Below are 22,767 nucleotides of genomic sequence, written 5' to 3' on the forward strand. Positions count from 1 at the left end.
ATATTTCTCTTGGCATTTATTTTGATAAGTTCCGGGGATTCATTGACTAATGTTCCGGAAATGGTAAACTGTTTTATTGACTTTTCCTCGGTCTGCAGAGGTATAATTTTGTATGATTATTTTTAAGTACGAGTCTGGTCTCACCGGAAGATCAGCGCTGACCCCTTTAAACGTACGTCCCTTGTGTCCTTCCTATACAAAATGTACTGAAGAGACGTTTAAATTACACTCAAGCGACGCGGCGCTGACATCCGTTCCGCGTTTTAAGACATGCGTCGCCTGAGTGTGGATTGCCACTAACTATTGCCAATAGTTATAGTTTCTGGTTTCCATCTGAGTTGAAAGGTATTGTGGCAATTGCTTTCATAAAAACTAGTGTCTACGCCAAATTTTGCGATTAGTTGTAGTTGCCAAAGCATACCCCAGGCTTTTAAGAAGAAGCTACTATAAATTGACGACCTTTTCATACGTATCCCACTTTAAACTTTATCTAGGAGTACAATATTGTAACCTAATGGCCTAATCGATTATTCCGTTCGACAACTCGATTAAACGTGTTATGGCGATGATTAGTGCTCGATTCGATGACATATTCAACGTTGTAACTGGCCAGTAACATAGCTAGCTACGATGCCACGTTCCGATTTCAAATTTAGTTCTATTGCTGTTTGTATAAGTTTGAAAATGGAACTGGTAGAACGGGTTCGATATAACTTTTTTAATTCTATCGTGACAGCCGGCGCAGCCGAATGGCAATCGTCGACGCCAGACAGAAATGCAGTCTTACTCTGTCGCGCCAATACGCAAGAGCGATAGAGATAGATAGCTACGAAAGAGATTCAATTCAATTCAATTCATTTATTTCGTCATCATGGGTTACATATATTACAATAGGTGTCAGTTTACATTATAAGTCCGACCATGGTGTGCCTTTCGGCGTACGATATAAAAAATACTTATGCTAAACACATTTACATGCATAAAATTAAACTAAACTGACTAATAAACAAATTGGAAATATCAAAAGTAACTTTATATAATCATGTCAAGCAATAACAGTATTTAAATTGAAAATAAAATAATAATAACAATAGAGACATAAGATTGTGCAATCATTCATTACATTCATTAATAAATTCATTGATCGAATAGTAGGCTTTTTCTATCAGGTACATTTTCAAAGCTTGTTTAAATTCATTCAGACCCTCTTTACCTCGAATTGTCTTTGGTAATTTGTTGAAAATTTTTGGTGCCATTCCTATAATACTTTTTGAAAGTAATTTGGTCTTTGATGGCATACCTATCACTTTATCACATCGTCTCTCACTAGAGAAATATTTGAAGAGGTGTGGATTACTTTTAACAAATAAAGCGATTTCGAATATGTATAGGCAAGGAAATGTAAGAATTTTCAAATCAGTAAAGAAGGGTTTACATGGTTCTAAATATTGTAGTCCGCACAAAGATCGTAAACACCTTTTCTGTGCTCGAAATACGAGTTCACGATTAGTAGAGTTTCCCCAAAAAATAACGCCATATCTGAGCGTTGAGGAAACGTATGCATGATAAGCTGTCAAAGCTGTTGATTGATTCACTATTTTACGCAGCATAAACAAAGTGTACGAATATTGGCTCAACTTTTTGCAGACATTTTCGGTTTGAAGTTTCCAGGAAAGATTATTGTCTAATGTTAAACCGAGAAATTTTGTATGGTCCGTTTCTGAGATTATGTAGTTGTTAAATTTTGCTACTGGAACCAATAGATTTTTACATCTCTGTTTGAAATTCATTATATATGTTTTGTCCAGGTTAATATGAAGGTTATTTCTGTCAAGCCATTCGATAGTGGACTCTAAAGTTGTATTGATATCAGATTCTATAGTATCTGGTGGACTATCAGAGAAAATAATTGTACTGTCATCTGCAAATAAAATTGTTGGATGCGTTGTTACTCGCGGGAGGTCATTGATATATATTATAAATAAAAGGGGACCTAAAATACTCCCTTGGGGGACGCCGTACCTGATGTCTCGAAGACATGACGAATAAATAGTCTCTACCTTTGATTTAAGATCGATATGATTTATTTGTGTCTTTTGTTTCCTGTTACTAAGGTAAGATCTTATTAACTCTAAAACATTTCCCCTGATACCATACTTGCAGAGTTTATCTAGAAGTATATCGTGTCTGACAAAATCAAAGGCTTTTGTCATGTCCATATAGATGGCTGACACTGGGAGCCGTTTATCCACGTTAGCAAGCACCTTCGTTAACAGCTCATAAATAGCCATGTTGATGTTCTTATTTTTACGAAAACCTTTCTGTTCATTAGCGAATAGATTGTTGCTCTCAAAGTAGTTGTACAAGTTGTTGTAAATAACCTTTTCGATAACTTTTGAAATTATTGGTATAAGTGCTATTGGCCTATAGTTTTTAGTATCATATTTACTATGCTTCTTGTGTATAGGTTTAATTACTGAAGTCTTTAACTTTTCAGGAAAAACACCATATTCTATACACATATTTGTGATGTAGCTAAGAACAGGGGCAACTATGTGAGAAACTCGTTTAAGTATTTTTGTGCTTATGCCATCGTATCCTACGCTGTTTGTATTTTTCAATGAGTGTATAATATTAAAAATCTCAGTTGGGGTTGTTGGAGACATAAAAATAGAGGACATAGTATTACATATTAAACTACTCCCAGTGATAGTTCCGAGCGGTACCGAACTACTATTCCCATTTGTATGTGGTATGACAGTGTCAGAGCTGTCAAATTTGTTCGCTAAGTTGCGTTCTACCACATCTATGAAGTAGTTATTAAACTCCTGAGCGATCATTTTAGGATTTTCTATCACGGCGCCTTCAACATGTAATTTTGGTATATTTTCCTTTGGCAGATTGGTTTTTGCGTTATTTATAATTTTCCACGCCGCCTTTACCTTATTCGACGAATGTTTTATGTTATAGTCATTTTGGGCCTTTTGTGTCAGTTTAATAATTTTTTTGAGTCGTTTTGAGTATTCTTTGTATATATGTTTATCTTTGACACTAGTAGACTTCCGGTAATTCCAAAGAAGTTGCCTTTTACGCTTGCAACCGGTACGTATACCTCTGGTTATCCACTTCGGTTTTTTAAGTAGTGTAACTTTTACTCGTTTCACAGGAAAACACATGTCATATAAAAGCAGAAAATCACTAATGAAAGAGTCGTATGCATCATTTGGATTATTAGCCATATATGTACTATTAAAACTAAGGTGTTCCAGATACTTTATAAATTTAACTATGTTATCCTCTGCATAATCTCTTTTCTCTATGAACCAGTGAGTTAGAATACATGTTTTCTTTACAGGAAATTTCATTAATATGGCCATGTGGTCTGAAAGTGCTAATTCGAGGATTTTAAACTTTCCGCCTCGCATGTTATACAAAAAGTTGTCTATGCAAGTGTTACTAACTGGTCGAGTTGGTTTGTGTATTCCTATTTTCATATTATAGCTAGTCAATAGGTACTTAAAATCTTTTGCTGTAGTAGTTTTCTTAAGAGTATCTATGTTAAAATCTCCGGTTATTATAACTTTTTTCTTACTGTAACAAAATTGTTCACAGATATCACTTAATATACTAAAAAATGTTTGTACTGCATTTGTGGTCATGTTCGGAATACGGTATATGGAAATAACTACAGTTTGGTGCTTGGTGAGCTCAATGGCGCAGCATTCTACAACTCCTGGAATACTAAGTGATGCGATACTCGAGAGCTGTTTAAATGAATGCATTTTATGAACTAAAATGCAGGAGCCACCTTTACGGACATTTCTTGAGAAGTTTGCGGCTAAAATATAATTTGGGACATTTAAGTTTGCCTCATCGCCTGGTTTCATGTTGTGCTCAGAGATACATAGTACATCTACCCTACGGGTGTCATCTAGTTCTTCGACTTGAACAGCTAGAGTATCTGATTTAGTAATTAGTCCACTAATATTTTGGTGTAATATTGATAGTTCGCTATATACGAAAAAAATCCTTACACATGTTTTTTTCGTTATCCATGCTACTATTTAGAGAGGCAGGGGGGTCTATCTCCTCATGCTTTTTATCCATTTTTTTAAAATAATTGGTTATTTTATTGACAGATTTAATGTTTTTATTCTTAAAATCTCGTTTTACTCGCTTTGAATTTTCTCTACATTTTTTCATGACATGTTTTAGTTGATGGTCATGATTATTAGGCAAACCATTTATGAGATAGTTCTCTGAGTAGTCAAGATTATCTATTGTCTTGTTTATCATGGTAGAGCGTTGGCTCAAATTATCCTGACGATTGTAATAGTTATTTCTAACATTGATGTCTACATATGTGCAATTTGAAAATATTTTCGCAAGAGCAGCTATTTTATAATTTAATTTATTTTCATTCAAATAAGGGTTATTTACTACACTAGTTAAAATTATTTTAGGTACACTTAATTTTGTTAAAATCACTGCCAGTTCAGCTAGGAACTTCGTTGGATTGTACTCATTAGAACCTAAGCATAAAACAATCCAGTCATTCTTTCCAAAACTATGTTCTGTGATACCAGATTGTTGTAGTATATAATCAAGCGTCGCATAGGGGTAGGTATTACTCGAAATGATGTATTGTTTAGGATTTATGTATTTTTCTCGGAGACGCAGTAGTGTCGACGCTAGATTTCTCGCTTCTTGATCTCCTACTATGTGCATTTTCCCGTCGCGTTGTGGGGGTCTTAGAGCATTCACTTCCTCCGTGCTTGCAATAGATTGGTCAATTTTCTGTTCTTCTTGGGTTCTATTTACTGTATTTGTTTTCCCCTCTTGAAATATTGAGTGAGAGTTTTCCAATGGATCCGTGGAGGCGTTAGTTAGTTTTGATTGAAGTTCAGGTTCAACTGTCTGACTTTTCACTGGAGTTGACTGACAGTCTTGATCCTTGTTAGGTATTTTACAGGGTGAAGATATTTTTAGCGAATTTTCATGTATAAGAGAAGATTTACGGCTGCTATAATTATGTTTTTGAGGGGTCATCACGCGAGGTACATTTTCAGTCATTATTTTCTTATACATGTCGATTTTTTTCTGTTGATCATCTAATGTTTTTTTAAGAGTTATGATCTCGGAATTTAACTTATCAATTTCCTCATGGGCGCTTGATAATTGCACCGATAAGTTACTTACTTCATGCTTCAGGTCGATTATCATTACGTTTTCCATTATGGAAATATTCGGTAAGCTGCGATGAGTGTCGCCATCTAACGTTGAATTATGGATACTCGAGTCAAAATGTGTGGCACTAGTTTCTAGTTCTTCCTGCTGAGAGGGTGGTGGCAGCACAGGTTTTTTGCGTCTTGTTATGTTGTCGCATTCTGAAGTTTTATTGCTATGTGACTTGTTCGCCTCTAGCGAGCTACAACTAGGCGCCAGCGTTAATTCAATTTTGTTTTTGGACTCAGAATTTACGCATACAGAGCATTTCCAGCTAGTCGTATGAGGTATATCTTTTGTCATTAACTGTGACTTTTTTGTTCCTGTGTTGGTGGTTGTAATTTCAAACGTCTTCTGGCATGTGGTGCATTTTGAGCGCGTTTTTGTTTTGCTTTGTTTAGTCGACATATTGGTACTTACTTTCCGACAAACAAGTGACATCTAGCGATTTTCGATCAATGCGCCTAGTACTAGCGATGCGTATAACTTTCGTATTCGTATCGACTCTTCATTCAAGTTTGCGTATAACTCACAAGATGGCGTTATAGTTAAGTAATTGTAATTTAATTTCGTTTCGTGGCTGGCAACACAAATTTATTTTTATAGGGTGGTAGAATTGCTTTTATGTCAGCTGTCACTTCGTGCCTTCCAATCAGTTGTTGGTTAGGTTAAATTGTACCGTTAGCTTTTTGGAATGTATGTAAATGATTTCCTTTGTTTTACGATTGTTTACAATTCAAAAGTCAACGGTGAAAAGTATTTTAAGCTCACCGTAATCCAGTTCAGTGTTTATACTTGATAGTTTCTTCCTTATTGGATTCCAATGTACAGGTAAGGTCTTTGTCACATCTTGGTAGTAGAAAATCACAAATTAGGGCGCAATTTCACTTTTCTTTAATTTAAAATTCGCAGAGCTCTCAGTATTGATGTTTACGTAGCTCGTTATCGAGATATTATCGTAAGCGTTTGTGCAGTTGGCTACGTACGCTGTTCGGTGTATCGATAAGTTTGCGTGTGGAGTGACATTCGATTATAAATTGTCGGGGCGATGAGAGGAGACGTTGTAAGCGAACAATGTTTGATGGACATGGCCTAAATTTTAGTTCGGGAATATAGTTTGCTGTTGTGTTGACAGGGGGGAAATAACGAATGTGTGGAAAAGTGAATGTTTATTGTAACTATTCAGTTTGGTGACAACACTTTGTAAACTCTTTTGTGAAGAAGCGTCAACGAAAAATGCTTTTAAGGTCCAAAAAAATTTTGATTAAAACATAAATGAGTTTTTTTATACAAACAGATATTTATTATTTCATTGTTAAGTAAGCTTAATTAACTTTGTAAAATAAACATTTACTTCTTTCTTAAAATATTTAAATAAAACCAAGCACAGGCATGAATGTACCTAACATTTTGCATTGAAATAAATGGATTCATTTAGAATGTAACTTAATTGGTAGGATCACAACCAACTAAAATACACCAGTCGTTAAACCATGACATCTCTTTCACTTCTGCAGAAACCCTCTCTTAACTCTCTGTGAGGTTTTTTAAATAAGATTTGGCACCAAACAATTTAAGATTAGTTAGTAGCGCCATCCACGAATCTGTTATCAGACTTTTGGTGTAACGACAGTAACAAAGATATCGGGTACTATCGTTCAGTATGGCCACTCCCGCTTTCATACAGTGTCGGTTAAACTTTGTGGTAATCCCCCGCCTTTGTGCTTTCCAGGAGTTGTTAGGCAATGGTTATTGGTTGTTGAAGTCATGACACAAATAGTCATCCCTGTACCACACCATCGTACTTTTCGGCTTCTAATCTGTGACAGCGCACGCAAAGGGACAAGTTCTGTCAACCCAAATAACCTCAAAATGCAAGTTGAGGCCCCAGGCGCCCTGTTCACTCATGGATGCGGTCCGTCGAAAATGAGTTACGAGTGGTTTGAGCTGGAGCGAGGCCATGAGGGTCGCTGAAGATGGGAAAGCGTGGCGCGAGCTTTAGAAGGCTTTTTGCACCTCTGGCTTGCCTTAGGACTAACAACAACAAATAATTGCTACGTAGCAATGAGAGCCGGAATCCCCAGACAATGTCCGACCTGGTTAGAGTTTAGAACTTGTGGTACTGGCCAGCCCTGTAGTACAAGGCGCCCCCGTCCTCTCTCTGGCTGGTGGCCTCGGGGAAGGGCACGTTACAGAGCTTGCTGATGCGGCTCTTCACCTCCTTGCCGCGGATCTTTTGTATCATTAACTTCACGAATCTGAAGACAAAAGATTTCTATCATAAACAAGAGATAGGTTTGACCACAGGTTTGACTTTGTGGGAACGTTTCGTTTTTTGTTATTTTTGATTTTGATATTTATAGGGAGCACTTTCTATCTCAATAGGAGACAAATAGTGTCCCAAAATGTCCATATTACCCCATACAAAATGTATGGAAAATGGTAATTATATGTGACAAATAATTTTTTTACCTACTATGAGTAGAAATAACAAAATTTATCAAAAATATCACATTTAAAAAAAAAAACCGGCCAAGAGCGTGTCGGGCCACGCTCAGTGTAGGGTTCCGTAGTTTTCCGTATTTTTTTCAAAAACTACTGAACCTATCAAGTTAAAAACAATTTTCCTAGAAAGTCTTTATAAAGTTCTACTTTTGTGATTTTTTTCATATTTTTTAAACATATGGTTCAAAAGTTAGAGGGGGGGGACGCACTTTTTTTTCCTTTAGGAGCGATTATTTCCGAAAATATCAATATTATCAAAAAACGATTTTAGTAAACCCTTATTAATTTTTAAATACCTATCCAATAATATATCACACGTTGGGGTTGGAATGAAAAAAATATCAGCCCCCACTTTACATGTAGGGGGGGTACCCTAATAAAACATTTTTTTCCATTTTTTATTTCTGCACTTTGTTGGCGTGATTGATATACGTATTGGTACCAAATTTCAGCTTTCTAGTGCTAACGGTTACTGAGATTATCGGCGGACGGACGGACGGACGGACGGACGGACAGACATGGCGAAACTATAAGGGTTCCTAGTTGACTACGGAACCCTAAAAAGTGGCATAAAAGAAAGATACGGTCGGATAGTGACTTTTCTTGCTAAGCCAAAGGTCCTGGGTTTGAATCCACCTGATCCAGGTAAGGGCAATTATTTGTGTCGGTTAAAAGTCATGACCACTGCGCAAAACTGTCATTCCGTACTTCCACATCTATACAACCTTGGCTTGTCCATACATCTTGGTCTCTCGGAACTTTAGGCTGATTCGTTTTGCCTACTTGGAGCTCCAAATTGTATAGCACTTTTGTATGTAAAGTAATTTTATTTTCTTAAATGTTTCTAATTTACTTCTTTATTTTACCTACATTTATGGTTTATAAAGAAAATCCGATCAAGAATACTCAAAAGGTTCCAGAATTATTAAAATTCAAGGGGTCAAATGAGTCGAGTAATCAGGAATCCTAGTTACAAAAATGTGAAACGGAATCTTTATGGGTATACAGATACACTAACCTGACGAGATAAAGGTTGATGAAGAAAATCCCGCCCCGCAGCCACAAGGCAGACGCCATGATCGGTACCCAGCCTCCGAAGCTGTCCGGGTTCATGATCTGGCTGGGAGTCATGCCCCAGCCGCTATATCTAGTTATAGAGAAACAACACTTTTAATACGTAGAGAGTGTCCGGTTCCGTAGCCGAATGGCATTTCTGTGACGCGTAACGCCACCGAAACGCCGCAGAAAGGTAGTCTAATACGCAAGAGCGATGGAGATAGATAGCTACGAAAGAAATATTATCGTGAGCGTTTCGTGAGCGTTTGTGCATTCGGCTACGCACACACGCCTGAACGGAGCGTCCACCCTATGCAGCGCCAGCGTCGACTTAGGGCACGTCTTATTTGTGCAAACTACAGTTATTTGAAATGCCGCCTCGCTCCGCTGCACGCTCAATATGAGCGTGCACAAGCCTGATACTGATAAACGTTTTTTAAAGTGGAAAAGCCTCCGATAATAATTTGTCAACTTGCAAGTTTATCTATTTTGACCACCATTATGACGTTTCTAACGACAGTCCCTGACTAAGTATTCTAAGTATCAGAAGATTCCAGGTTCGAATCCTAGCCGGGTTGCCATGTCATATTTTTAACCGACAACCACTCAGTGACTCGTTTCATTTCGGTCCTCCGGTCCCAACATGACAATCTGTTTAAGTCGTTGAAAATGTAGCTTAGGCTGAATTCATAAATTTGGGTACAGCATTTTTATATGTTACTAATTTTTCTTTGTTAACATCATTTCAGTTTATGGGTTACATTCGTGCCTTTTCATGAAACAGAAAAAAAACAATAAATAAATTTACCTTATAATCATAGCTTTCGTCAAGCTCTGCTGAATATCCGCGATATACACAATCGCCATGCAGACGTCAAATACGACGACGGTCATGGTGACGAAACGGAAGGTCTTAAGGACGATCTTCATCACCTTCATGTTGCGGACATTGATCAGAGCATGCAGGAGGATAGCAGAGACGAACCAGAAAACGTGGAGGCCGAGACTGAATTTCATGTATCTGTAAGAAGTAATAAATGTGTAACAACCGTAAAGACAACTTAGTTGCATATGCTAAGAGACAAGCAGGATAAATGGAGCAAAATCATAACGTATTAGTACCCTAGAGGTTGTACTAGGGGCCAGAAGAAACCTCGAACAAGATTGAAAGACGAACTCAATCTCACTGTGGACCCGAAGTAGAGAAGAGTGGCCCAAGATAGACCCCTATGGAAAGAGCTAGAGGAGGCCTTTGCCAAACGGCACACTGAATTAAGAAATATACTTTAATTCAGAAAAAGGGGCTAAATAGATAGATAGATAGATAGATATTAGTAACCGTAAAGACAACTCAGTTGGAGCGAAGCCAAAATTTAGTTTTGCCTCCAATACAAGAGCACAACCACTTTCATCGGTCTTAGTAAGTTCATTTAGAATTACGAGTAGCACATTGTACCCACTCTCTCTCTCTCTCTCTCTCTCTCTGTTCTCCAATAATAAGTCTCTATAACTATACTGTGCTCGAAATTGTTCCTGATATTATCCTATTTTGCTTCTCTCTCTGTTATTAGTTCTGTATGTTCCTTTTCTACTCTATTTTGTTCCTGCTTTTGTTTAAGTTTAGTTTTAATTATAAGTGCCCTGATAATCAGTGCCGTGTCTCTTAGATACGGTCTACGCTGAGTGGTATCCTATTTGGTATAACATTTACGTTTCACTTGTTTTTGTGCTTTCTTTTGTAATACTTACGTCCTAGTCAGCCCAGATAACTTAGTGACCACATTGACGGCCGCCTGTTTATTCTTGATAGGGATAATATTATACCCAAAGGTATTATTGCTGAATAGTATATTCTGGACCTTCCTGAAGGACCTGGTCTTCTCGCAGGCATTGGTGTCGTACAGATACATAATGCGGGCGAGGATCTCTAGCTCGTAGGTGCCATCGTTCGGCTTCCAGAAGCAGTGGAGGATTGTTGCTACTCCTATGAACACTGTTATACCTGGAAAAAGGATAATATTATAAATAGTTCTTTTTATTGGGCATTTTTCGCAAGTCGACAACCATTGTGCCTATTTTTCGTGAACGACGATGTAGCATTTACTCAAACCATCGCTAGGAGTAAAGTGTCCTCTACAAAACCTACCTATTTCAGTTCACCTGTTTCAGTTTCTTGAGGGTGTTGTAGAGGTATAGTTTCGGTAACAAAAGCAACAACTACTTTTTTACTGTTGCTTATGCTGCAAAGATTATTTTTATTTACTTTCTTGTGCTGTATCGATGTTTTGTTTTTTTACTCCGTCAACCAATTATAACGACGGGTATATTCGATGTAACCTAGACTATTATATCCAGCCTAGTGAACCGGTAGACAGCAAATAGTAATCTTCAAAAGGCAATCTGATTGGATAAGCAGTTCAGATGTGCAGTCTGTCTAGTAATCTCATTGACGATTTGATTGAATTGATTCAATTCAATTAATGTCGTGAAATGGTTATTCGTACAATCGGGTGCAGAAATTGCTAATTCTTAGCAAAATAATTATTGCTAAGAAGGACGTATAATGTTATATGATCACAATTTTACTAACTTTATCGATATCTGTTACTTTAGAAGGCCGAAGTATGGTACATCTTATGATTAACCGGTAAAACCTACAGATGCCAATTGAAAATGTCTCTAGAGTCTAGACCTAACATTTACATGTACATATGACGGTCATAAAAATAGTCATTTTTCATTTAACTTTCCTTTACTTTTTTAACCCCCGACGCAAAAACGACGGGGTGTTATAAGTTTGACGTGTCTGTCTGTCTGTCTGTCTGTTTATCTGTCTGTCTGTCTGTCTGTGTGTATGTTTGTCTGTGGCATCGTAGCTCCCGAACGGATGAACCGATTTAGATTTAGTTTTTTTTTGTCTGAAAGCTGAGTCAGTCGGGAGTGTTCTTAGCCATGTTTCATGAAAATCGGTCTACTACGTCGCGGGCGGGGGTTTTTTCAAAATTTTAATTTTGCGGTTAGGTTATTTAGAAATCAGACGGAGATACTTACATTGTACGATGACGTACCACGATATCCACTTCAGTCTGGTTTTATCCGCCTTCAGTAACCCTGTTATTTCTGACGGGTTTCTGTTCCTTACCAAAGCCTCTTCAGATTCCATTTTAGGCATTGAAGTGGGATGTTATATGCGTTAGATAAATGACAGGTCGGTGATAGAAAGCAATTAAATACTCGGTTATTTCATTAAATTGAAAACACATGGAAAATACGAGTAGAGTTCAAGGGGTTTTGACAAGACTGATTTGACATGCTGCATTGACCAATTGACCATAGATAGAAAAAATAATATGCCATGCGACAAAAATAAAAAGGTTTGATACTTACTTGAAACTAGGATAATAAAATAAAATGAACACTACTGATGTGCAAGATGCGGAAAGTTTCCAAAACAATTTAAAGATACTTTGAATTTCAGGAAAATTTCAAAGGAAATATAAGAAATAAAACTATGGAAACGGATTAAATCGCGTACATAATGAATTTAAAATACATCCCGACGTTTCGAACTCTTTACAGCGTATTTTTTAACAGAGTAATGGTAAAATTTTTTGAATATTGTATAACTGGCTTTATTAATAGTGTGTGAACCTGCCTTAGAAATCTATATTATTTGTGGTCATGGTTCGTTAATATTTCTTGTAAGTGGGTAGCTTTTGCACATTTTAATTTTTCCTCAGTCACCCGTTGACCACGAACGCTGTAAAGAGTTCGAAACGTCGGGATGTATTTTAAATTCATTATACGCGATTTAATCCGTTTCCATAGTTTTATTTCATGAGTAACTATCGCGGTAACCGAAGACAATATTATGAAATATAAGAAGTTTAAATTAATGAAATACATACATACAGTCACGCCTGTATCCCATAAAGGGGTAGGCAGAGCACATGAAACTACTAAAGCTTCAGTGCCACTCTTGGCAAATAAGGAATAAATAATTAATGAAATAGAAAGATTCTATCTCCATACAAACATGAGGATAGTTTAAGAAATTTTTATGTAAAAATTTCGCAATTTTGGAAAGATTCCGTCGGCAATATCTACAATAAGTTTGACAACTTTTTTTCTACAGATTTGCAAATTGAAGAAAACAGGTTTATGCAAAACAGCCCTTTTATTTTTGACAGGGAAAACGTACTACTTACCTCTTAGTTTTAAAATTATGTATTACTAGCTTTTTCCCGCGGCTTCGCTTGCGTTAAATTCGGAAATTGCGGAATGCTCCATACAAACTCCCACCCCCCATTTTAGGGAAGTGGGGGGTTAAAAAGAGGCAAAAAGAAGCCTATTTCACTCTCCATCCCTTCAACTATCTCCACTTAAAATATCACGACAATTAGCCGCTCCGTTTTGCCGTGAAAGACGGACAAACAATCAGACACACAATCTTTCCCATTTATAATATTTGTATGGATTCTTTTGTAATAGTGCAACTTGACGCTGACGATTGCGACGACGCTTGGGCTGACGATTTTCAAAACTTAATGTTCTGTACAAATTGACTACTATTTCTTTGCTCGTATTACTACAAACTGTATTACTAAAATCATACAGATTTAATTAAGTGAGATGAGTTTCGCTTTTAGATTCTCATTGCTGAAGTTGGCAGAAAAACCGCCAGGCTTAAATGGGACTGGGCTGGCCAGGTCTATCGGCTCAGCCACGACATTGGTCTAAGCGCGACAGCGGTGAGCGGCAGCCATACGTGCGAATGAAAAGTCCCATCGCTGTGTCTCGCTCCAATGTACGGCCGCCGCTCACCGCTGCCGCGCTTAGACACCAATGTCGTGGCTGAGCCGTATCGCATGGACCCGGGTAGGTGAGCTAATATAGCCACCAAGTGGATGACGATGAAGAAGCGTGGGCGGAGTAGACCCAGGCAAAGATGGCGGGACGACCTTAACGCCTTCTTAAACAACTGGCAGTACAAGTAAGAGAGACAGGGGAGAGGCCTTTGCCCAGCAGTGGGACACTCCAATAGGCTAAGAATTTTTTTTATGACTCGTCCAGATTATCCTAAGATTCTTTGTAATGTAATGTTTCTGCAGTAAAGTTTATACGAGATTCTTAAAAAGTGTTTTGTAGTACCGATAACTTAAAAGTTTTATTGGCTGTAGTAAAAATGCAAGTACCCATCTAATCTTAGTCTGGACTCTGGGAAATACCGGTCTTAAGGGAAGTACCTAATAAATAAGTAAAGTCGTAAGGGAAGTAGCTAATAAATAAGTAAGTTTAGTTAAAAAACTATTTACATACATACATACACTTACGCCTGTAGTGTTCCCATAAGGTTTAGGTAGAGCATAATGATTAATGAAACTTCTGAAGTTTTAGTGTGTCAGCAATTAAGGGGTTGGAAAAAACGAAATGAACAATTGACAATTGACATGTCCCTCAATATCAATTTACGTCACACAGAAGGAAAAGGGTGGTGGAATTCTTAGCTCACATGGGTACGTACCTATTACATCTCGGACACTGGCGATCAAGTACCTATATGAAAGAGGCGCGTTCAGAACACACATTCTAAGCTCGTGTAGGTGAACGCGTACCATGCTTGTATAAGATATGACAGGTCAACTGTTTGCGTTTTTAACAGGCGGTATCCGCGCCGTGTCCAAAATCACCGCCTTCTGCATCTGACCCCTGATCCAGCCAACTAGCGAGTCTCTCGAGATGTTGGTCGAGACTCTTCGCTGAATCAAACCAAAACTAACCCTACTCGTATTCACTCAAGCTAGGAACATACTACGCGGACGTCCGTCGTAAATCGACCGCGACCGCGACCGATCAGTGTGCACGGAACAAAACATCCAGCGAGCCAGATTTCGATCGGACATCCATGCGCTCAAGGCCACGTCCACGTCCGTCGACCGATAGTTTGCACGGTTATATGTAATTTAATTGTCCAGATTCCCGTCCGCAGTCGATTTACGACGGACGTCCGCGTAGTATGTTCGTAGCTTTATCCATAAACTAAAACAAATGACGCAAAACCCTACTATAGTCGCTCAGCTCAGTGCTCAAATTCGCATTTACGTCACGTAATGACGTCGCATCTATTTCCAATCTTATGTCCTTGTAGTAAGATATACATTCGTGTTGTTCAAGTAGTGTGTACGAAGCTCGGCCAAACATACCGCGTGTTTAATGTTTACCCTTACGGGGGAGTTGTTCTGCTGTACTGAATTTAGCCGAACACTCAGAGCAAGAACAATCCATACTAATATTATAAATGGGAAAGTGTGTGTGTCTGTTTGTTTGTCCGTCTTTCACGGCAAAACGGAGCGACGAACTGACGTGATGTTTTAAGTGGAGATAGTTGAAGGGATGGAGAGTGACATAGGCTATACTTTTTGTCTCTTTCTAACGCGAGCGAAGCCGAGGACATAAGCTAGTTTAAAATAAAATGCAGACCTTAGCGAATACCTATGCCAATTGAAACTCGTTGTAAGACTAGAGTTTGACAGTAATATCCTGGAATCTATGCGTCTCATTTAATCTAATTTACCCCATATTCTCCAATTGCAAAATAGAAGCGCTGGTAGCCTAGCGGTAAGTTCGTGCGACTTTCGTTCCGGAGGTCGCGGGTTCGAACTCCGCCTCGCTCTAATGAGTTTTTCGGAATTTATGTGCGAAATATCATTTGATATAATACCAGTCGCTTTTCGGTGAAAGAAAACATTATGAGGAAAAAAAAAACCCGACTATGCCAATAAGACTTATATTGACCGGGATATAGACCGTGATTACCTTTTTGATTTTTGTCGAGCTCCCGATATTTACAAAAATCAAAAAGGTAATCACGGTCTATATCCCGGTCAATATAAGTCTAATGAAAATATAACCGTGAATCATTCAAAACTCTTATTCCAATAAGGTCTAGTATATAATACCCTTCGGGTTGGAAGGTCAGATGGCAGTCGCTTTCGTAAAAACTGGTGCCTAATCTTGGGTTTAGTTGTCAAAGCGGACCCCAGGCTCCCATGAGCCGTAGCAAATGCCGGGATAACGCAAGGAGGATGACTCCAATTGCAAGATATTGATCTCATATCAATATCAATCAGCTAATTGAATGCGATCCGTTTTGAGCTAACACAATTCCTCTATATTCATGAACCCTTGAGGTGGATCATATAAATTACATTGTTAGACCCTAAAACGCAGCACATGACTTTGTAAAAATGTTGTACAACTATATCTAGATATTCATGAAATAAAACTATGGAAACGGATTATATCGCGTATGATTAATATTTACAATAAGTACTCGTACATCCCGACGTTTCGAAAACTTCTTTCGAATCTATTTAGATTCATTTAAATTAATATTGTAGAGCCATTGTGTCACGTTATACCACTTCAAAGTAACTTTTAGGTAAATTGGGTGGGCGATATCTGGAAAACTGCGGGTCATAAGTGGGTGAGACTAGTCCAGGACCGAGACAAGTGGCGTGTGGCGTACTAGAAGAGAGGCCTATGCTCAGCAGAGAGCGGTGCCGCTCTTTATTAGTTTCTAAATCAACAACAATGTATTATAGAGTTGTGCCTGCTCGTTCACTGAAAAGATCGCTCCCAACTAGTACAATCTCCGAAGTGTACTAGTTCCTTCTTTTAGGACATTTAGTACAGTAGTATACCGAGAGAGTGAAAAGACAAATTGTGCATATGGCGTACAGTAACGCTCGCTCGAACTGGCCGAGAGTCAGTCGGTTCTAGTTCGGTTGCGGTCGGATCACACGGATCGCTTTGTCACTGTCATTGTCACTGCTAGGCTCATCGCTCCTTTCGCTCCCATTCTGTTGCGCGCGTAGTGTACTAAATGTACTATAGAGCAGAATCATTTGGGTGTAGTTCGGTCTCGTACAGTACAGCGAATCTTGTCTTTTGTACTATCAGTACATGTACTATACAAGCCTAATGTATTATTGCATTTGACCTACCGTTTACCACGTTATGTTCCACGTCAGTCAGTTATAGTGATGAATATAGTTAGCGCACCGGTCGCGATGATTGTTTGAGATAGAGGAGGTTGTACCAGCTCAATGAATATCGTAGATGCTCAATGAGTATTATCAACTCAATCTAAATTATGACTTAAGGGTTTACGTTGATATGAATATACACCCTATTTTTATTGAATTCCGTTAACTTTAAGGGAAGGTTCTTTAGGTCAAATACAGTAAATTTCTTTAAGGAACTAGTGTCCTAACTCTTACGGTTATCCAATTATTTACAATTATTGGGTTGGTAAGAAAGTAATGAGCGATCGATTGAATTCCACATAAAATTTTTGAGAGTGTTCTAGAATCTTCTATGGTCGAAACGAAAGTATATAAAGGGCGAGTCGCACAGTTTCTCGTCAGTCATTCATTAGCTGTCGTCGAGCTAATATAAGGAAGAAAATGGACGAATTAAAAGTGCATGTAAGGCATTGCTTACTATATGAATTTCAGTCTGGCCATTCAGCCGCCGAAGCAGTGCGTAATATATGTCAGCGTGTTGCTCCTGAAGTTGTGTCTGAGGCCACGGTGAAACGATGGTTCCAGCGGTTTCGTAGTGGCGACTTTTGATTATCAGATCAACCTAAGTCTGGTCGACCGGTGAAGATTGATGTAGCCAAATTAAAAACCTTAATTGAAGGAGATCCGAGGCTAACGAGTCGTACTCTTGCTACCGAGTTAGGCTGCTCTCATGTCACCATAAAACACATTTACACGAGTTGGGAAAAAACTACAAATACAGTGTTTGGATACCGCACGAACTTGGTAGAGATCAACTAAACCGCCGTGCCGATATCTGCATACATCTTCTGTCTTTTCGCCGCACATTCAACTGGTTGGACCATCTTATCACTGGAGATGAAAAATGGGTCTTATATATAAATCACACACGCAAACGTCAGTGGCTAGCTCCAAACGAAAAAGGAATAGAGGCACCAAAAACAGAGCCTCACCCGAAAAAAGTTATGCTGTCCGTTTGGTGGGATATTCATGGTATTATTCACTGGGAACTCCTACCAAGTGGAATGACTGTTACCGCATCAGTATACTGTAATCAGCTTGAAAATTTAAACCAAAAAATCTGTCAGAATCGTCCACAGCATGCTAAAGTTTTTTCTTACACGACAATGCTCGCCCACACATTGCAAAAGTGACTCGGCTAAAGCTATTGGAGCTAGGTTGGAAAGTGATACCTCATCCACCGTACTCTCCAGACTTGGCACCTACGGATTACGCATTGTTCAGATCGCTAAGCAATGCCTTGAATGAAAAAAAGTTCGATGATCAAGCCCATCTACGACAGTACATAGCTGAGTTTTTTTAATCTAAACCTAAGAACTTCTTCGCCGATGCTATTCATTCTTTACCAGAACGATGGAGACAAGTAGTAGATAACGAAGGCCGTTATATTTTTGATAAATGATTAAAATAATAAATTAAATAAAAATTACAATATTGGTTATGATTCGCTCATTACTTTCTTACCAACCCAATATTTACATCAATTAAAAATAAAATACAATTAAATTAAAAACTAATCTAAATTAAACTAAAGATAAGAAAAGGGGCAGAGGAAAACCGCCTCCGCCTACCAATTATTAAAAAAAAATTTAACACGTGTGTGGCATCTCGTACCACTTCCTTATGTTATTTGTTTGACATGTGCCGTCAGACACTTGGCACTGACTTTAATGTTGTGATTAAGGTCCTCTTACACTAATTAATTCATTTATTATGTAAGGAAAGGGAAAAAAATCGAATTTAACGAAAAGCGATATACAGGCTGGTTCCTGATGATGAACCTAACTGCGTGTCGAATTTAACGGAAAACAATAAAAACAGGGTGTATTTTGTCTAAAATTATGGAATGCTAAAATAAATAAATCGTAATTATTATTGAATACTTTGTGTGTTTTATCAAGACCAAGCGTTGTTTCAATGCTGCTGCACCTATTTTCCTAAAAGTATTTAGATTTTATAATATCAAAGACAATACCAAAGGTTCAACGAAAACATCTTTGCCAATAGTGGCTCTGAAACTTATGTACGGTTTCATGTGCTCTGCCTACCCGGTGGGGAACACAGGCGTGAATATAACAAGGAAAATTTATGAATTTTCACAAGTTACTATGTATGGCTTTTGTATAGGTACCTATGTAGCTAAAGGACCGATATCGTCACTACTTTAAAAAAAACTTGTATCTTCGTCTGTCAATGAAAAGAAAATTGTAGTAAGTATGTATGGAATGCATGTAGACTTACTGCGTTTTAACTTTGAGGAGCAGCGTGAGATACGAGATTTTTTAAAAGTAGTGACGATATAATACGGGACTGACAAAGCCCATACATTTCAAGGGTACCTATAATGTATGGGCCTTTTAGGCTTAACACTAGATGGCGCTGTTTCGCAGCCTGGAAGTGGCCAAAATCACATTTTTCCCAAATATATTTGCGTGTTTTTTATTTTTTATAAAAACAAATGACATGTTTCTTTATTTTAATATCACGATAGCACGTCAATACACGTTTTGAAAATAATTTGTAGGCATCATCAGTGTAGTTATGATAGTATTTAATAGGTGGCGCTAAAAAAATGAGGTACGATTCTCAGTACGAAGATTGTAAATCCTATCAATCATCCTTGGTAGCTAAAGGAAATATTACGTTGTTACGAGAAACAAAATAGTTTTGGTCATGATATTGCAAGTACAGTCAACCAATTGGAAGTTGGAACCCTAGGCCACTCTACAAACATGTCAAAATAACAAGCAGTAAGAGATTTCTCACAATCTGATTTCTAACGTCACTACGACATAGTTCTACAGTGACCTACAGTGGTATGTACACATACTCGTACCATTCATCTTAAAAGTGTCAAACACAAGTATTTACTCATTGTCCTGTTACACAGCCAAAGTGGAACAACTTAGTAAATTCTTTCAAGCAATATTTCATAACCGAAATGTAGCACAACAATAATGGTGCTCAGAAATGACCAAACTTCATTATCATACAAATACACCAATAGCGAAGTCTTTTGTGAAAAAAAGTTATGTTTTATGGTCTTTACTCTTTGAAAAAGAAAAGAATTGTATGAATTCAAAGAGCGTACAAACACTGCCGTGTTAAACGAAGTGGCAATCATTGACGCTACGAAACGCAGTCTTCTCTGTCGCGGCACTACAGAAGAGCGATAGGGACAGCTAGCTACGAAACGTAGGCGATTGTGACGTTGGTTAGTCATCTTGTACGGCAATTAAGCGAAAAAGTTGGAAAAAGCGAAACCGTTCTAACAATGATAAGGGGAGGAATGAAACAGGGGCTTAATGTACAACACTTTTATTGTTATTTTTATTCACGAGTGTTTGGCAAACGGCCGAACTTGAACCTTCAGTCTCCTTTATAATCTCAAATTGTTGATGGTTGTGTTTATACGTGTAGTTTGCAAATTTTTTTATAAATAAGGGCTGTTTTCCACCTCGATAAAATCTGACACAATGTGTAAATAGGTATGTTAGTAACAGACAAAGCATAATTTGCACTGATTCGAAGAATTACCAGTTATTTGTAGGTATTTAAGAGAGATCAGTGCGAATAAACTATACAGTGGTCGCATTCGTGAATTCATGATGCTATAGCAATGCTAGTCTGTCTATCAAGTCTTGTTGAGTCTTGTTAAGACCCACTTGCACCAACCACTTAACTCAAGGTTAGTGGGCTATCTGTCAAATTCCATATAAAATTGTGGGTAAGGTAAACCCTCGGGTTAGCCCTCCATTTTCGTTGGTGCAAGTGGCCCTAAGAGAGCTTTATATTGTCTTATAAAAAAAATTTTTCAAACACAACTTGGCTCCGAAAACCAAAAACTTAAAGCACTTGGACGTAAGCAGCATTCTGGTACTGAGGAACAGCAGTGTACACATATATGGGGGCTCGGTCCTCGTTCCTGTACTGCAGACGAGCAGTGTACGCCATATTGCGAATGTCGTTCTGGGTCTCGTACTGAACTCTTTGGAGCTGAAGATCCGGCAGCAACACATAGTAGGCACCATTAGCGTTTATGAACTCAGAGTCTTCTTGCAGCTTGCCTTTTGTCTCCTTCGGCAAACCTTCTACTTTCAAGTTTTCTACTTCTTCTCTATCTTCTTTCTCTCTCTCAGGCTCTTCACTCTTTCTTGGTACTCCGTATTCAGTTTGCGGAGCGTTGAAAGTGTGGAATGGAACTGCATAGCTATCTGAAGGTACTCCGTAGGAAGTCGCAGGTGGGGCAGCTTCTCTTGATGGGAGTTTGAATTCTTTGGTCGGCTTGTAACCTGCTGCTGGGTAAGGAGCTTCCTCGTTTCTAGGAGTAGTAGGTTCAGCTTCTTGTCTTTGGAAGAATCTTGATCTGAAGCTCGGTGGCTCAGCCGCAACCACCGCAGCTAAGAGGAGAACGCAAGCGAAGGATTTCATGTTGCTTCTTCGAATGTTGGAACTCGAATGATGCTGTGTTGTTTTAGAGTCAGCTTTTATACATATTCCTGGCTGATTTTGTTTTCCGTTTAGTCCGGATGTGTCATCTCGATCGATATTCCGAGTAAGCGCGACATTGGCCTATAAGCGAGGATCATCGTTGTGTAATGGTTGCCGATTAGGTGTCATTGTTAGCGGCGCGTGCGCAGCATGTCAAGTATCGTTTACGACAATGCTTGGGTTAATATTCATGTTTGGTGAAATTTCTTTCGCCGTTGCTTATTTGTTTTTGTGCTGCTTTTCGGCTGAGTTGTGACAATGGTGTGTTAATACAGACTAATGGACTGCCTTGACCTATATAAGGAAATCGGTAGCATCAACATTAAAGTAAGTAATTTAATTATCATTAAAATACAAGCTGAGACTTTTGGTTTGGAATTTTTTTGTAGATAAGTATTTGACGATCATGTTAGCCAGAGCTGGAGACACCAGATTGTATCCTGCTTTGGCAAAAATATAAACAAAAAGAGACGGAAACATTGAGACGCGGCCGAATCCTTCTACTTACTACTTTTACTATTCTTTTAAACTGTAAGCAATACCTACACCTACTTTTGACTGTCCAGCCCAAATATAATTTTGAATGCACCCGTATGCGGTTAGTATTCCATTTGTCCGCACAAAACGATTTGCCTCATCCTTTGTGATGCGGACTGCAAAGGAATGGATAAGATAAGATAAGATAAGATGTTTATTTGTAAAAGTCATGTACATAGGATCTTAAAATTTTACAAATAGCTTCCATGGCACCCTGTCAGGGCACACAAATTACTTATATCTAGCTTAATACTAAGTTTCAGGCCATAATATAGTTAGTTAATAATTTAGATAGGTGCAATTGGATAGGTGCAAATGGAATGCGCTTCCACCATCTGTGTTCCCAGTTAAATACGACCTCGGTCTCTTTAAAGCAAGAGTGAATAGGCTATTACTGAATCGGCCGAGCTCCATCTTAGACTCTGTCTTCACTTTCCATCAGGTGTGACTAGGGTCAATCGCTGATCAGTCTACAATTAAAAAAAAAGATCCTTCGAGGTGTTCCTCTATGGAAAGTATGTCTGTCCTCTTTCTAATCACAACTATAAAACTGCACTCACAAATACAATAGCCTCTTCGACTAGACTAATAGTGCAGTAATTAAAACGCAGTGACAATGGCCCCCGTTACCGATGCATGCATAATGCATGGATTGCACCTTGGCGGTATCATTATGGTCAGTCACCACCACAGCTGCCTAAATTAGATGGATGTATTACGCAATATGAAACAGGTCTGTAATAAATTAATAGTATTTTATACAATCGTGATATAATACACAGCATTTCAGTAGAGTACCATGTTTAGGCCACGAAGCTTGCTTAGTGGCCTAATAGTACGGTACGAGAGTGAAAAGCTTAATTAT

At 38.3% G+C, this 22,767-nt stretch overlaps 3 protein-coding genes across 3 annotated transcripts in view; 1 reads left to right on the forward strand and 2 right to left on the reverse strand.

Moving 5' to 3' along the window:
- LOC125229781 overlaps window positions 1-22,767 on the forward strand; it is a 517,609-nt gene that overhangs the window by 187,004 nt on the left and 307,838 nt on the right. The gene's annotated exons all lie outside the window — the stretch shown is intronic.
- On the reverse strand, window positions 7,334-11,950 carry LOC125229355. Its single transcript, XM_048134176.1, has 5 exons — window positions 11,839-11,950; window positions 10,537-10,789; window positions 9,596-9,808; window positions 8,750-8,878; window positions 7,334-7,484 (listed from the first exon to the last, which is right to left on the reverse strand). The coding sequence occupies exons 1-5, from the start codon at window positions 11,948-11,950 to the stop codon at window positions 7,334-7,336; spliced, it is 858 nt and encodes a 285-aa protein (XP_047990133.1).
- On the reverse strand, window positions 20,177-21,343 carry LOC125229788. Its single transcript, XM_048134730.1, has one exon. It carries the CDS (start codon window positions 21,303-21,305, stop codon window positions 20,721-20,723), a length of 585 nt encoding a protein of 194 aa, XP_047990687.1. The 5' UTR covers window positions 21,306-21,343; the 3' UTR covers window positions 20,177-20,720.

The sequence above is a fragment of the Leguminivora glycinivorella genome, chromosome 9 (genome assembly GCF_023078275.1).
Source record: "Leguminivora glycinivorella isolate SPB_JAAS2020 chromosome 9, LegGlyc_1.1, whole genome shotgun sequence".
In the NCBI taxonomy this organism is placed as follows: Eukaryota; Metazoa; Arthropoda; class Insecta; order Lepidoptera; family Tortricidae; genus Leguminivora; species Leguminivora glycinivorella.